This window comes from Bos javanicus, chromosome 9 (assembly GCF_032452875.1).
Source record: "Bos javanicus breed banteng chromosome 9, ARS-OSU_banteng_1.0, whole genome shotgun sequence".
Taxonomy (NCBI): Eukaryota; Metazoa; Chordata; class Mammalia; order Artiodactyla; family Bovidae; genus Bos; species Bos javanicus.
In genome coordinates this window covers 38,774,191-38,788,908 of record NC_083876.1, presented here as the reverse complement: position 1 = coordinate 38,788,908, position 14,718 = coordinate 38,774,191, and the positions used below count along the sequence as shown (strand labels likewise).

At 45.1% G+C, this 14,718-nt stretch overlaps 1 protein-coding gene across 6 annotated transcripts in view; it reads right to left on the bottom strand.

The window, feature by feature from the left end:
• Positions 1–14,718, bottom strand: part of FYN (FYN proto-oncogene, Src family tyrosine kinase) — a 212,451-nt gene that overhangs the window by 41,821 nt on the left and 155,912 nt on the right. For all 6 annotated transcript variants that reach the window (XM_061428667.1, XM_061428671.1, XM_061428672.1 and 3 more), the window contains 3 exons: positions 11,244–11,501; positions 9,347–9,443; positions 1,778–1,876 (listed from right to left, as the gene is read on the bottom strand). In XM_061428667.1, the coding sequence (XP_061284651.1) occupies positions 1,778–1,876; positions 9,347–9,443; positions 11,244–11,490 (443 nt within the window). In that variant the 5' untranslated portion in view covers positions 11,491–11,501. The remainder of the gene's footprint in view (positions 1–1,777; positions 1,877–9,346; positions 9,444–11,243; positions 11,502–14,718) is intronic.

The window sequence follows — 14,718 nt, the reverse complement described above, 5'->3', positions numbered from 1 at the left end:
GTGCACAGGGACAATTTTTAGAATGTTTGACTGTGAAAGGATCCAGTTTCTAAAATGAAATTTCAATTCATTATACATGAACACAGCTATTATGTGTTCACTGTCAAGTTCTTTTGTGAATGAGTGAGCTTCCCTGAAGATAAGAAAAGACACACTGCATGCCAGCTCCTTCGTGACTTTTAAAGGCACAAGACTGCAACAATCCTAGCTTTGTGCTAGGGGGGATAAAGGGAACTACAAGAATCATTTTGTGGGAAATGATTTTCCAGATTTGTATCAATAACCCAATTAAAACTCAGTGTAAACATGAACAGCGGTGAAAGGGGAACCATTAGAACAATAGAGTGTACTAAGGCAATCGTATTTTAAGATAATGGTAATTAACTGCACATGTAAAACCATGGGTATTATTTTTTAAATGTTATTTGCTTCTTTAAAAAACTATTACAAATATAACTTAAACGTATATTGGGTAGGTTCCCAGTTCAGTCAAAGTAATGGTATATTTTGGTGGCATCTTTTATTCTGAAAGAACACAGAGATGTTTGCAAACCTGCCCTAAAATAATGATTCAGGGCAGATTCCTTTATTCACTGATGATGAAACACACTCACTGAGAGTAAAAAGGAGCTCAGAGTCACTGAGTGTTCGACAGTGGAAAACAGAACAGATCTTCCTAGAGGAGATACAGGGGAATTAAAGACAAGCAAGCCATCCCACAGGGGAGTCTAACTGTCCCTGCAGTGCTGACATAAGCGCCGGGCATGTTAAATATCAGAGCCAAAGTGTGGACTCCGGGGCCGACTCTTCTCAGCAACCTCGCTGGAAAGTCAGAACTGCCTCCAGCAGCAGAGGCAGGTCCCCTAGGTATTGGGGCAGTGGGGTGGGCGGTGGGGGAAGGCCCGGCTCCCACGTTCGGGAGATCCTGTTCCACCTCCCTTGCCCTCAGTTCAGAGGGGAGGGCCGCCACACGAGCCATCCTGACAGCTCTCCACTTTGGAAATGCCCATGAATCCCCACAGGCCAGGGGGAGGAACTATGGTCATTCCTTCTAGGATATTCCCTCAGCCCATCGACCATCTTCTGAAACCACTATCAGTGAAATCCTTGCACTAACTGCTAGTCACGATTTGCTAAGAAAGAAGCCACCTGAGACTCCATGTCAAAGCAAAGGACCATGTGAAGTGCATGACCACGGGGCTTCCTGAGTGGCAGGACTCACTGCTCGTGCTTTATTCCTACCTGGGCTGTGAACGGTGTGCCTTTCCAGCACCCCTTTAAAACTCCCGTACATGCTGAGGAGAAAAATCGCAAATTGATCTTTAACGATTACTTACACCTCCCTTTCTTTCTGTCTTCATCCCTCCCTTCTTCCTTCCCCTCCCCTCTTTTCTTCAGCAGACTGCAGGCTTAGATCTTGGAGTGGCCAGTAATGCATGCTCTAGGTAGAATTTCATCACGTTCTTATGGTTATTTCTATCTATGGCAAAGTAATACTCGGTTTTCATTTGAGGTGCTACTATAAAGTTTCTTCTTGAAATAAATGTTTTTAAAAGGTGAGCAGGCTTTAAGAAAAACATTAAGTTAATAAAGGTACAAGCATTACGCAGATGTGGCAAAAACCACGGCATAGAGCCTGGGGGTCACAGCATTGCCACGTCCTCTCCCCCCTTGATGGCTCTCGGGGACTGCTTCTTCCTCTTGCATAAGGCTAATGAATTTATCAGGGCAACTAATGTGGAAAAGCAAGTAGTTAAGAGAAAACAGCAAAACGTACTCTTCTGCCTGGATGGAGTCAACTGGAGCCACATAATTGCTGGGAATGTAACCCGTCTCTCCAGTTGTCAAGGAGCGTGCTTCCCACCAATCTCCTTCCCTGGAGGGAAAAAAAAAAAAGAGAGAAAAGGAAGTGAATATGTCGACCGGTTCAGTGTTCTGCAGTCACAGGCTCGGTGTAGTGGGAGCACATGACTACCTCCTAGTCATTCTATACCTGATTTTTCCAAACTCCCACACAGCTTTCTGTGAGGGTCCAATGCGTGCCATCCACATTAGCTGGGAGAGGATCCAGCTTTGTCTCTCATCTCTCGCTTTATTTATGAATTCAGAATGTAGGACCCTTCATGAGGGGGCACTGATGGGGAAGAGGGCATTTGGCTTGGTGCGTGCTAAGTTATTTCAGTTGTGTTTGACTCTTTGCAACCCTATGGACTGTAGCCCACCAGGCTCCTCGGTCCATGGGACTCTCCAGGCAAGAATGCTGGAGTGGGCTGCCATTTCCTACTCCAGGGGATCTTCCTGATGCAGGGATCGAACCTCTGTGGCTTATGTCTCCTGCACTGGCAGGCAGGTTTTTTTTTTGCCACTAGCACCGCCCAGGAAGTCCCTATGGCTTGGTAAGCGTCTCCAACTTAGAGGGGAAGGGAACTCAATCACTGCCTACTTAAGGAAAACATTGTACCAACAACAAAACTGTAATTATGTGAAGTGAGGGATGTTTTAACCAACCTTCTTGTAGTAAACATTTCACAACATACATGTGTCAACCCATCACATTGTACACCTTAAACTTATACAATGTCATATTTCCAATTATATCTCAATAAAGCTGAGCTGGGAGAAAATAAAGGATGCACTGATGGTGCTAATTTGGCTAACAGTCTCTATTTCATCCCCAGCGTCCTGGTACCTCTATGCAGGCCCCTGGCTTTAACGTTATTTTGTCAGCTAGTAAATGATTTGAAAGAAAGAAAAAAGGGAGAGACAGACAGCAGACAGACACTGTAGTTGCATATGTGTGTGTGTGTTTAGTCGCTCAGCGCTGTCTGACTCTTTGTGACCCCGTGGACTGTAGCCCGCCAGGCTCCTCTGTCCATGGGATTGTGACCCCATGGACTGTAGCCCGCCAGGCTCCTCTGTCCATGGGATTGTGACCCCGTGGACTGTAGCCCGCCAGGCTCCTCTGTCCATGGGATTGTGACCCCGTGGACTGTAGCCCGCCAGGCTCCTCTGTCCATGGGATTGTGACCCCGTGGACTGTAGCCCGCCAGGCTCCTCTGTCCATGGGATTGTGACCCCGTGGACTGTAGCCCACCAGGCTCCTCTGTCCATGGGATTGTGACCCCGTGGACTGTAGCCCGCCAGGCTCCTCTGTCCATGGGATTGTGACCCCGTGGACTGTAGCCCGCCAGGCTCCTCTGTCCATGGGATTGTGACCCCGTGGACTGTAGCCCACCAGGCTCCTCTGTCCATGGGATTGTGACCCCGTGGACTGTAGCCCGCTAGGCTCCTCTGTCCATGGTACTCTCCAGGCAAGAGTACTGGAGTGGGTTGCCATTTTCTGCTTCAGAGCATCTTCCCGACCCAGGGATCGAACCTGTGTCTCTTGAGCCTCCTGAATTGGCAACTGAATTCTTTACCGCTATGTCACCTGGGAAGCCCTTCATAGTTGTATATCATTTGAGAAAGGTGGCCTGTTTGGAGGCCCAATAAAGGATGCAGATGCTCTGAATATCTGCCTTGTTTGCTTTCAAGAAAATGGGTAGAAGAATAAAGCTTACAATAGGTTATAACTTGCTCATACATTTTCCCTCTGAGGTTATTTCATCGAGTATTGACAGCACTGGCCTGAGTCTGGGGGGCAGGGGAGGAAGGGTGGGTTCAGCAGTGTGGGTGCAGGGGGAGGAAAAGACCTTGCTAAGAGGATGAGAGTCTTAGCCTCACCACTTCAGCCCAGTGTTTCAGCCACAGCATGGCCTCATCTGTCGGGCGCTCAGCGCTGTAGGCAGATGGATGGAAAGGGGGACTTGAAACACGACCCAGCTTGAAACAAATGAATAGATGGAGTGGTCAGAGTTCATAGGATCAGACTCACACAGCTGCACATGACAGGGAGCAAGGCTGGAGCGCAGTGTGCGCCTCCCCCCCCATCAACAAAGGTCAGTGTGTATGTGGGGCTGTAGCTCTGACATGAACGGTGGCACAGAGCCCTCCACCGGACTGTAGTCAAGAGCGGGAGGGCAACGGAGGACCCAACTGCCCCTGAGCAGACGGAGGCCTCCCAGCCTTTCGATCACCAGATGCCCAGCACCTTCTCTCTTGCCTTTTTTGGTCCAGGCTTTTTTTTTTTTTTTAAATCACTTTTTCACTGACCTGTGTGTCAAAGCCCTCCGACAGGGAAGAGAAATGCTGGCTCTGGACCCTGGTCAGCGTCCTCCCCAGATGGATGCAATTAGTGGAGGAGGACCAGCCTCCGTGTTAAACGCAAGCCTCACTCTGTGACCCAAGCTCTAAAGCCTGACCCTGAGCAAGGTGATGATGAGCAGCCACTCCAGACAGGATTTCACACGACAGACAGACGGTGACAAGCCCACTGGTGCCACAGGTGTAGCTGCGGGAAGTGTCAGGTGGCACAAGCGGCACAGAAGAGTTCCCAAGGAAACAGGGTGCTCGCAAAGCCTTTAAAAACTGATGTTCTAATTAGTTTTCCAGTCTTTCATTACTCTATTAAATTTAAACAAATCAATCAAAAGAGGGAAATAGTTGCACCTAGAAATTCCTTTATTAATAATTTTAAATTTAGTTCATGGAGTAATTTATGCATACCACAGACTACAGGTACATATGAACACTTGTGAACCTACCACCCAACTTAAGAACTAGACTGATACTGGCTGTGTGGCATCTACCCTGTGTAGCTCCCCGAGCTTGTCCCTCTGCCTTTCACGTTCAAATTATGACATTACAAATGTTAACACTGTAACAGTTTGTATTGGTTTCATTTCTACATCTGTCAAGGGAAATACATGCAGTCGTAAGGACATCATCTAAGAACATATGTGGAAGTTTATTTTTTTCTTTGCACACTGCACGTGTTTAAGGAAACTGCTTTGGAGCCATTATCATTTTAACGTGGTGACACTTACTGCTCTGAACTTCCACTAGATGGAGACATTTCATTATAGAAAATAACAGTACATATCTCTTCCAGGCTTTCTTCTCTTTCTCTGTGCTTCCCACCACACACACATCTGGGAAATCTCCCAAATAGTAAGGAAAATATTAAGTACTTGCAGCAGAGGCTTATTTTTTACTGCAAAATAACCTTCATTGAGTTAGTTCTAATTGATTTGAATTTAGAAAAAAAAGTCGATACTATCAATTTTCAGGTGCATGGAAATGTCATCTGGGACAGGAAACCAATATACTTCGCTGCAAGTTGTGACAAGCACAGCCTTATCCAGGTGATCAAGTTCTTTCCATTTCAAATTGAGCATTAACTATCTCATTTTGGTTTTGGCACCTAAATAGTTTAGCACTGATTAGAATCCAACTATCAGATCATTCTAAAGTCATGTATTAGGAATTCACAATTTTCTCTTGAATGCCTCTGTTAATCTCACAAAGGTTTTCAGTCACTCATGAGAAGCTGAGAAAGATAAAATCCTTTTCTCTTTTCGAGGCCATCTCGGGTCCCTTTCTCCACCAAACGAGGTGACAAGGACACAATGTAGTAACTCACATGTTGTGCCCAGACAGGCTGGTATAGACTCAAGATAGCAAAAGGACCCTTCTGAGCAGATGAATAAATCACTTTTTAATACACTGGAAGCCCAATTCACTTGCAAATAAATAACATACTCTATGCAAATTATTCAGCTTGATTTAGGAAAACAGGATCTTTACTAGGTTACTTTTTCTTTGAGTTACCACGAGTAATTAGTATTATTAAAATTGCATTTCTTTAAACAGTTCTTACAGTCCAGTTATTTCATTAATTTAAGAGTTGGTGAGACTTTTCTTCAACTGTTATCTTGGTCTGATTCAAATACATGATTTAAGCCTTGGCTCTGGTTTAGAATAGAAATTTCCATCACAGCTTCCCCTCTTGCTCTAGTTTAAACACATATTAAAAGAACCTCTTCCCATTCCCCAGAGCTGCTCAGAGGGCTTGTGGTCCCAGGAGCTGGGAGTTTGGAGCCCTGATGGAGCCAGGAAATGACATTTGCAAACAGAAGTCAGCCTTGATCTATGGAGCTTTGGCGCATTATTATTATAAATGCTGGATTCTTTCTAAATTTGGTCACCACCCATCTTACTCTCACAGAGCATATCCATAACAATTTGGTCAAAAGCTTACATGGGCTCTAAACCAGATTTCTTCTTATTACAATGAAAAGAACTTTAAAGGAGTCACTACCGTAAGCCATGGGGGCTTCCCAGGTGGGTCACTGACAAAGAATCCACCTGCCAATGCAGGAGAAGTGGGTTTGATCCCTGGGTTGGGAAGATCCCCCGGAGGAGGAAATGGCAATCCACTCCAGGATTCTTGCCTGGAAAATTCCATGGACAGAGGAGCCTGGTGGGCTCCAGTCCATGGGGTTGCAAAGAGTTGGACACGACTATTGACAGCACCCTAGGCCATGAGCACTGTTCCACTCTGTAAAACACTGATTATATTTTAGAGTTGCTGCTTCTGGTGGTGCAGCAGTAGTCATGAAATGCAAAAATAGGAATAAAACAGATGAATTCTGTATTCAAAAATGGATCAAGTTTAGTAATGTCCAAACACCCTGCACTGAGCACCTTCACCGGTTAGGGAGGGACCTCTCCTCCCCGTGGTGGGAAGCAGTGCCTCCAGCTCGGGCCGGGGGCACAGCCACACAAGCACATCACACGGTTTACGCTGCACCTTAAAGCACAAAAGCCTGCCCGGAGGCCTTCAGCTTCAGCCCCCAGACAGGGAAAGGAGTGGGAGGGCCCACACGGGGGGTGTGGCAGCTGCCCCAGGGAGAACACAGCCTGGTCCCTCCTTGTCTTTCAAGGGGTGGGAGCCAGGGGCCCAGGAGAGGCTGGGGAAGGGGAGGGAGTCGCGCGCCATCTGGTTCTGCACTGCTGCTTTGTTTTTCCTTCACCATTTTCCCTTCCCTGTTATTACCCTTGACTTCGGGATATTGTGTTTGTTACAAGAACTTTATTTTCAACGCTCCATAACCTTGAAAAAGGGCATTTAAATGGCACGTAGGATGAGAAATTCCACTGGCAAGAAGGAAGAACATTAAAGGGGAAAAAAAGTCCTTTATAATATTGTCTTCTAAGGGAACAGGTCAGAGCCTCAAATGCCTCCTGTAAACATTAAAGACCACGCATGCAATTCACGAAATATAGATTGAGGTAGATCGGATCTTCCTTGAGTGCTTCTCCAAAATTCCAATCAGAAGCCATTCCAGATCTGACCCAGCTTAACAAAGGAGGAAGTCACAAATTAAGATTTTGGCAACGACTGGCTTCCCAAGTGCCCTGCAAACCTGGTGTGTGGACCCATGTGAGTGTGGAGAAAGCCTACGAGAGTCACTTAAGGTATTTCCTATATTTCTCAATTCTTACCTTTTAGAAGTTACAAATGAAAAGTTCTAACCAACCTTAGCATTTAGGAAATACTGAATAAAATAGGGAGGGGAAGGAGGGTGGTATTTCAGAGCTCGAAATTAGCAGCCTCTGACAAGAAGCATTCATCTGAGCATCGAATTAACAACAAGGAATCAGAAATCAGAAGGCATCAAAGCCAAATGCCCCCTCTCCCACTTCCCCTCAAACCTGTATGTAACTCCAATGGCTCAGTTTCCTCTGACTTGGGCCTCCGTATGCCATCCCCACATCCCACCCTCGGCTCTGCCACTTGCTAGCTCCACGTACCTGGGCTGCTCTCTATCCTGAGCCTCTGGCTCCTCCTATGTCAAAAGATGACTACGAGCCACACCTCAGTTGCTGTGAAGGGCAAATGAGAACATCTGCAACTTAGCACATGGCTGGCACCTAAGAGCCCTCAACAAAGAGCAGCTGTTCACTAGTTAAAGAAAAATTCCTGTGGCTACAGGAGGAGGGCTGGGGGGTGGGGTGGGCAGGTAATGTTCTTGATCCCGGTACACGTTATATAGGTATGTTTGGTTTGTGAAAATTCTGCAAATGGTACACCTTTAAAAAAACTGTGGTAAAATACGTATGACATACAAGGTACCACCTGAACTATTTTTCAGTTGAGTGGTGTTATTATGCGAGCACCACCATGCACACTTTTGATCTGTACGCTTGACCATACGTAATTTAAATAAAAAGTTAAAAAAAAATCCCATCCACCCCCGTTAATGGTGACAATAATAAATTAAAAAAAAAACAACCCAATCCTATAACTACAGAGACAGTTCCTTCTGATGTCTGGAAGAGTCACTGGCCTAATATGGGAGGAATTTCATTCCTGCCCTTGAAAGGTCGTCCTGAGTTGGGGGCATTTGAGAGGAGGGGAGGGCTTTACAAGGAGGCAATGTTCAGGGCCTGGGGGAGTTCCTTGCTCCAAGGACTACTCCTCTTTCCTGGGATGTGCAGGGTGAGCAGGGCTGTGGGAAAGCAGAAGTGCCAGGCGTCCGGGCCCTTCCACCATCACACAATCCAGTTTGCTCAAAGGGCAGAGGGCAGATTAACTGGACCTTCCTAAGGGGCTCTCCGTCCTTATTTTTCCCAGACACTAGGGGGCGCTCATGGGGGAAACTTGAGGAGTAGGGGAGGGGGCCTGACTAAGACACAGGGGACATCATTTTCTTCTGAGCCTGAATTTTTCTGGAGGGCCCTGACCTGTGCACCTTGCCTGAGCCTAATAGACACAATATTTAAAAACTGAAGGGAAATCGGACTCATATTTTACTCTCCCTAAAGGAAGTATTAAATGGAGGATTTGAAACATGAGTGATTCTCGCCCTTGACGTTTCCCCATTGCCTGCATAACGGGCTGTTCCTACTGGCCACATTGAAAAGGCATGCACTGTAGTCATTCTCAAGAGGGCCAAATCGGTTCTCCTTCCCCCTTACAAAGGTTTCAATTGCAAATTTTCATTATGGCAAAATGCCTCCACAGGCTTCACCAATTAGAATATCTAGCGGTTTTGAAAATGGAATGTGTTGCCAGCGTTTCATGAGGCCAGGGTGACACGTGAAATCTGAAGAAAATCTCAGGGCAGAGAGAGGGTAATGTGGACAGGCAAGCCCCCCATGCCAATCATCTGAAACTGTGGATTTGTAGAGGGAGATCCTGGTGTTTCCACAGCCTTTAAACCAAAACCATTGACTCTGCTTCTACGCTCCCAAAAAGCTCCCTGGACACACAGAACCATAGAATACCACACTGGTTCATTGACTCTTCTTTCCTCAAGTTAAATTGCTAAGAATTAATGGATTGATGAGCAAGTGCTCTCTTAGCATTTCAGAGATATGAAAAAAGGTGCAGACTGCTAACACTAGAATCACTTCCCGGCCTGAAAGGCATGCCTGCTTTCTTCTCCCTCTCCGAACTTACGAGCTGTTCAATATTTGAAATTTTTCTCCTTTGTGAAAACTCAGGTCATCTTCCGTCCGTGCTTCATAGTCATAAAGGGCCACAAACAGGGTCACTCCTGACAAAAAAACAAAATCAAAATGGGAGAGATTATTACACCAGGGAAAATTAATTCCAAGAGATTAAATCTTCACTAAAGCCTCATTCTCAAAATTTACATCTAATCAGCACTGATAACATCAGGCAGTGTTGTAACTAATGCGTGAAACCAGAGTCACGAGCTGAATTTATGCCTCAGTCTTTGTGAAAGGAAGCATTATTTGAGCTGACTAAAACCCAGGGCTGAAGGATTTCTCTCTGCACACTTGGAATGAGTCTTCGAGAATAGACAGATATTAATATTACATTTTGGCCACAACCAAGGGCAACAAGTAGCAACATTCAGTTCAGATGGGCAGCGCTCTGCAGCACTGACAAGACACGCTTTGCCCCCATGAGGAGCCACATGAGGCCCAGGGAGAGACAGCAGAGCGCACGCCTTCTCCCAGCAGGCACGGGGTGTGTGTGCTGGGTGCATCTCTGGCCCGTTTTCCCCGCTGCATCCTCCAGAGACAGACGTCCCTAGACTGCCTGATGATTTCTTTCCTTCAGCCCCCCATTCCAGGTACCTTCCAGGAAGGCTGGAAGGATAAGGGAGTGTGCTCAGCCTCCAGTCACCCATGAAAGGCCTGCTCTCAAGGGAAAACTACATTCACCATAAGGATGAAAATAAATATTTTTTTCTACTGAACAGAGTGTGAAGTGTTGGCAGCACAGAAGTAGCTAGTTGCCCAAAGCTCTGGGTCAGGTCCCCTGGATATAACTACACTACCCTGTTTGGTGCAGAGGGAAGAGAGGCCTTGGTAGTGCCAATTCCCCACGTAAAAAGTAATAGTAGGCTATTTTATAAGACCTCTGCTCCCAGCTGAACTGAGAACATATGGATTGATGTATTATATATATATATATTTAAAAAACTTTTATAATAAATAAGACAGTTTTGGAACAAGTTATGTCAAATATCTAGTTACCATGGTTCACATACTGGGAGAGGCTTTGGAAGATTAAGGATGCATGAGATATCTTACAAATATTTCAGAAAACATATGTCTGAGAACACACGCCAGATATTTTACAAAGTATTAGCTAAGTCAGCAAATGCACATAGCAGTGAAACACAGCCTAGGGAAAAGAAAAGGAAAAGTTAAAAAAAAAAAAGAGAGAAGATCCCTTAAGGATACATAAGATTCAATTTTAAAATACAAAAGAGATGAAAATACTTGAGCGCTGATAAACTCTGTCATATAGAAGACAATGGGAGGATTAGAGAGAGAATCAGTGGAGACAAATTGCCAAAAAATAATATAGCCAAATGAGCCCACCAGCTGGGAAGTGACCGGCAGGATGGAGGTTAATTAGAAAGCTGAAAGGGCAGGTACTCCCCTGGAAACAGTCTGAACTGGGGGTTGTGGGGAAGGAGTGCTTTCATAGCTGGAGAACTCAAAACATCCATGCTCATATCCAGTCCTGAAACTTCTGATTCAAAAGATCTGGGATTGGGGGTGGGGGTGGGGCTCAGGTATCTATATTTTGAAAAAGCTGCCTAATAATTCCAAGCCATCCAGCCAAGGTTGAGAGCCACTGGCCTCAAATGATCAGCAGAAAGTTGTGCCTCGTAACCCTCACAGGATTCTCACAGAGCAGCAGCTGGGGGACCCCCATGCCGCTGTTGCTGGTATCTAGATTTGTCCATCAAGCTTTAGTGATTTTAAGAGCCTTTCATCTGGTAGCAGGGAGCTGGAGAGTGGTTAAAAACTTAAACACCAAAGGAGCACAAATGTTCAATGGCTAAAAGATTTAAGAGTAGCTTCATCCTGACCTGTTCCTCCTCTTGTTCGCAAGGTCCCAGTATGAGACGAAGAGTTCACACCCCCAAAGACGGTGAGTCCTTGGCCCCCGGCCCCGTGGAAGTTGTTGTAGTTCGGGATGGAGGTCACACCGAAGCTGGGGTAGTGCTGAGGAGTGGGGTCTGTACCATAGCGGTACCCGGAGCTCTGGTTCAGACTGCCATCCCTCTCCTCCGTCAGTTTTGTTGCTTCTTTGTCCTTACATTGCACACAGCCCATTATCTAAATTCCTGTGGAAAACAAACAGAAAGAGGCACGTGAACTTGGATGCCCCCTAGTGGCTGGGTCGCTTGACTATAAAGGGGAATCTTTTACAAAGTTCTCATGCAGTATTTCACGCCTAGAGGGCCATGGAAAGCTGAGGCTAGGGTTGGCGGTTGGAAGCAATCTCAATGCCCTTAACTTGACCATCACATTTATCCCTCATATGCTCTGGCAATGGGATCAACACACAGCATTATGTTCACCATGCAATATTTTCCCTCACATGAGGTCTGCACCCTTACAATCCTGTAATATCAGATATCTGCCTAAAGACTGTCCAAAAATATAACTTGGTTTTCTCTAGTCATCTTAAAAAATAGTGTATGCTCTCAAAAATTAATCTGTGCAGTATTAGAATAAAACATTAGAATAAAACCCTCCATCACAGCAAAGGAAATCTAAAGAGAATACAGGCATGTTGGAAAAGCCAGAATATAGCCCTTAAATAGCTTACTGTACTTCTTCATTCATGGGTACTCATTCACAGACACACATTTGCTAAATTTTAAGCAATAAGATGATAAGTATCAAAATTAAGAAATAATCACTAGATGAAAAAAATACAGTTGGCAGAAACTGAGAGGGCTGAGTGTATTTGCAGGATGTCATGATAGCCTACAGTCACAAAATCATTTAAACAGGCTAATTAATTTTTTAAATTTCCATTAGCTTTTGACATCTTTCAGAAACACTTAAAAGCTCATTCCCATATTCTAGAATTAGTGGTGAATTAAAACTTGAGTCACTGTCACCCCATCCTCCTTCCAATTAAACCTACTGTGTCGGTGCTGGTCTCAGTAAAGGGCATCAGCTAAGACCCAAGTGTTCTCGTAAGAGTCCTGAAGCTCGTCTGTCACTGGCTCCTCTTCGTTTACTTCTCAGCCCTCCTGTCTCTCACTCTACCATCTAAACATGCCTAACTTCTCAGTGCTTAAGATTCTATTCTTCCCACTCACCTTTCGTCCTTGGAACATGGCTTTGAACCCCTTTATCCTCTCCTCTCTGTTTTTTTTTTTTTTTAATATGGACCATTTAAAAAAAGTCTATATTTGTTACAGTGGTGTTTCTGTTTTACGTTTTGGTTTTTGGCCATAGAGATATGTGGGATCTTAGCTTCCTGACCGGGGATTGAACCCACACTCCCTGCATTGGAAGGTGAAGTCTTAACCACTGGACCACCAGGGAAGTAAGTCCCTCCCTCTCCCTTTATGATACACAACATAATCTTCATGTCTCAGTTAAGACACCACTTCCTCTGCAAAGCCTTCTCTAATTCCCCGCCATCCCCCAGGCTGGGGTGCTGCTCTTCCTCAGTGCTCATATGGCATCTTGGTTTCTCTCTTTACAGCATCTATTGTGCCATATGAAAACATGGCCTTCCCACGTGTCTCACTGCCCAGTAGACTGTGAGCTCCAGGAGAGCAGTGTCCTGTCCGTTTTTGTCATTGCTATATTGCCAGTGGCTGGCACATAGTGGGTGCTCAATAAAGAGCAACTGAATGAGAGGAAATTCTCTAACCACTGTTTCTCTTTTATCCTTTCTGCCTCAAAGCCAACCCTTCTTCCAGCAACTTTTATCAGTACCGTGCCCTGTGTTTTAGAATCTACCAGCATGTGTGAGACGTGAAGAAGATTAAAAAATGGAAGGTGAGTTGGTTAAATGACCCCACTTTGGACTGCAATACCCTGTCCAGCTGTTGGCGGGGAGGTAGAAAATGCAATGGATGTCCCTGCCAAGTTCTGAAAAGTGGCCCATTTGGGACCAAAGAACCAAATAAGAAACACATGACATCACGTGTAATTACATGTATCCACCGGGGAGAGTACAGCTGGTACAGGACGAGAGGGGACATGAGGCGGTGAAGGGCAAGGAAGGAACTAGTATCTCTCTATATCTCGCAAACCAAGATGGGGGTGCCACATCAGACACAGACACTCTGGGGGGGCACTTTTCTGAGCACTGCTTCCATGCCAGCTGGGGTCATGGAAGCAATATCAGACTGTTTAAGGCCCTCTCACATTACATGTTTCAGTAAATACTTATTGAACTGAATGTCAGTTCCTGAGAATGGAAATGTTTGGAAACAAGCCGCCTGCTGCTCGAGCTGAGCTCACCAAATCTGGAACACATTTACGCGTAAATCATTCCAGATTAACTTACAGTGTACTCTGTCCAACATGCTCTCTAACTTATGGTAAACGAATGTGATTTTTAACAAGTTTCCAATAGGAAATGCAAAGTATCTCCAAGGCATGATTGGCTGAAGGATTTTCATCATTTGTTGTTGGTGTTACTTCACAAGACTGGTAAATATCTTGCTCACTTTATATTAACCCTTTCATGGTGGAACGTTGCCCTGAGCTTCTACAAAGGCCAATAACACACTGCTTGTCCTAGGTGCTTTTCTCAGAGATTCCACTGACTTGCTGTAATCGGAGGATATGTGACCTGCATCACAGAATCACATCATTCATGCCAGTGGTTCTCAGCCGCGGGGGACTTGGTGGCCCATGACCAAGGGACATGTCTGGCTGCACAACTTGAGGGTAAGGAGGACTGCTGGTATCCAATGGCAAGAGACCAAGGGAGCTGCAAAGCCTCCTAGGGTGAACGGGACAGCCTCTAACAACAGAGAATTACCTGGCTCCAAATGTGAATGCATGGAGCTTGAGAAATCCTGAATTACGAAGAAGACAGAATTTATAGCTATATCTTTGAAACAGTATAAGAGCTGTTTCCTTATACGCATGTGATTAACACTGCAGTCCAGAATGCCTTCCTTGGAAGAACAGGTATGCTGGGGCGAAAAAGGCAATTTAAAAAACTGACACAAAGTGCTGTTTTTTTCTCGAGAAGTTCATTCCTGTGACAGAGTATATCATCTAAAACCACTGAGAACTCTCACTACAAACTACTCTTTCAATTCTATCAAAAAAAAACCCTACATCAGAAACCTATTGAAAACAGAACCCTACATCTAACCAAACTAAGAAAAAAAATCTTTCAAGAATCTACTGGGACCAGTCTCTCAGAGCTATCTAAGGTGCTGCCTCCGGGGCTGCAGTCTTCATTTTGCCCCAAATAAAATGTAACTCACAAATATCCAAAAAGAAAAAATCTACTAAAAAAAGTATTACTACTGTAATAAATGTTTAACAGCTTTTATATAATTCTATGAAACA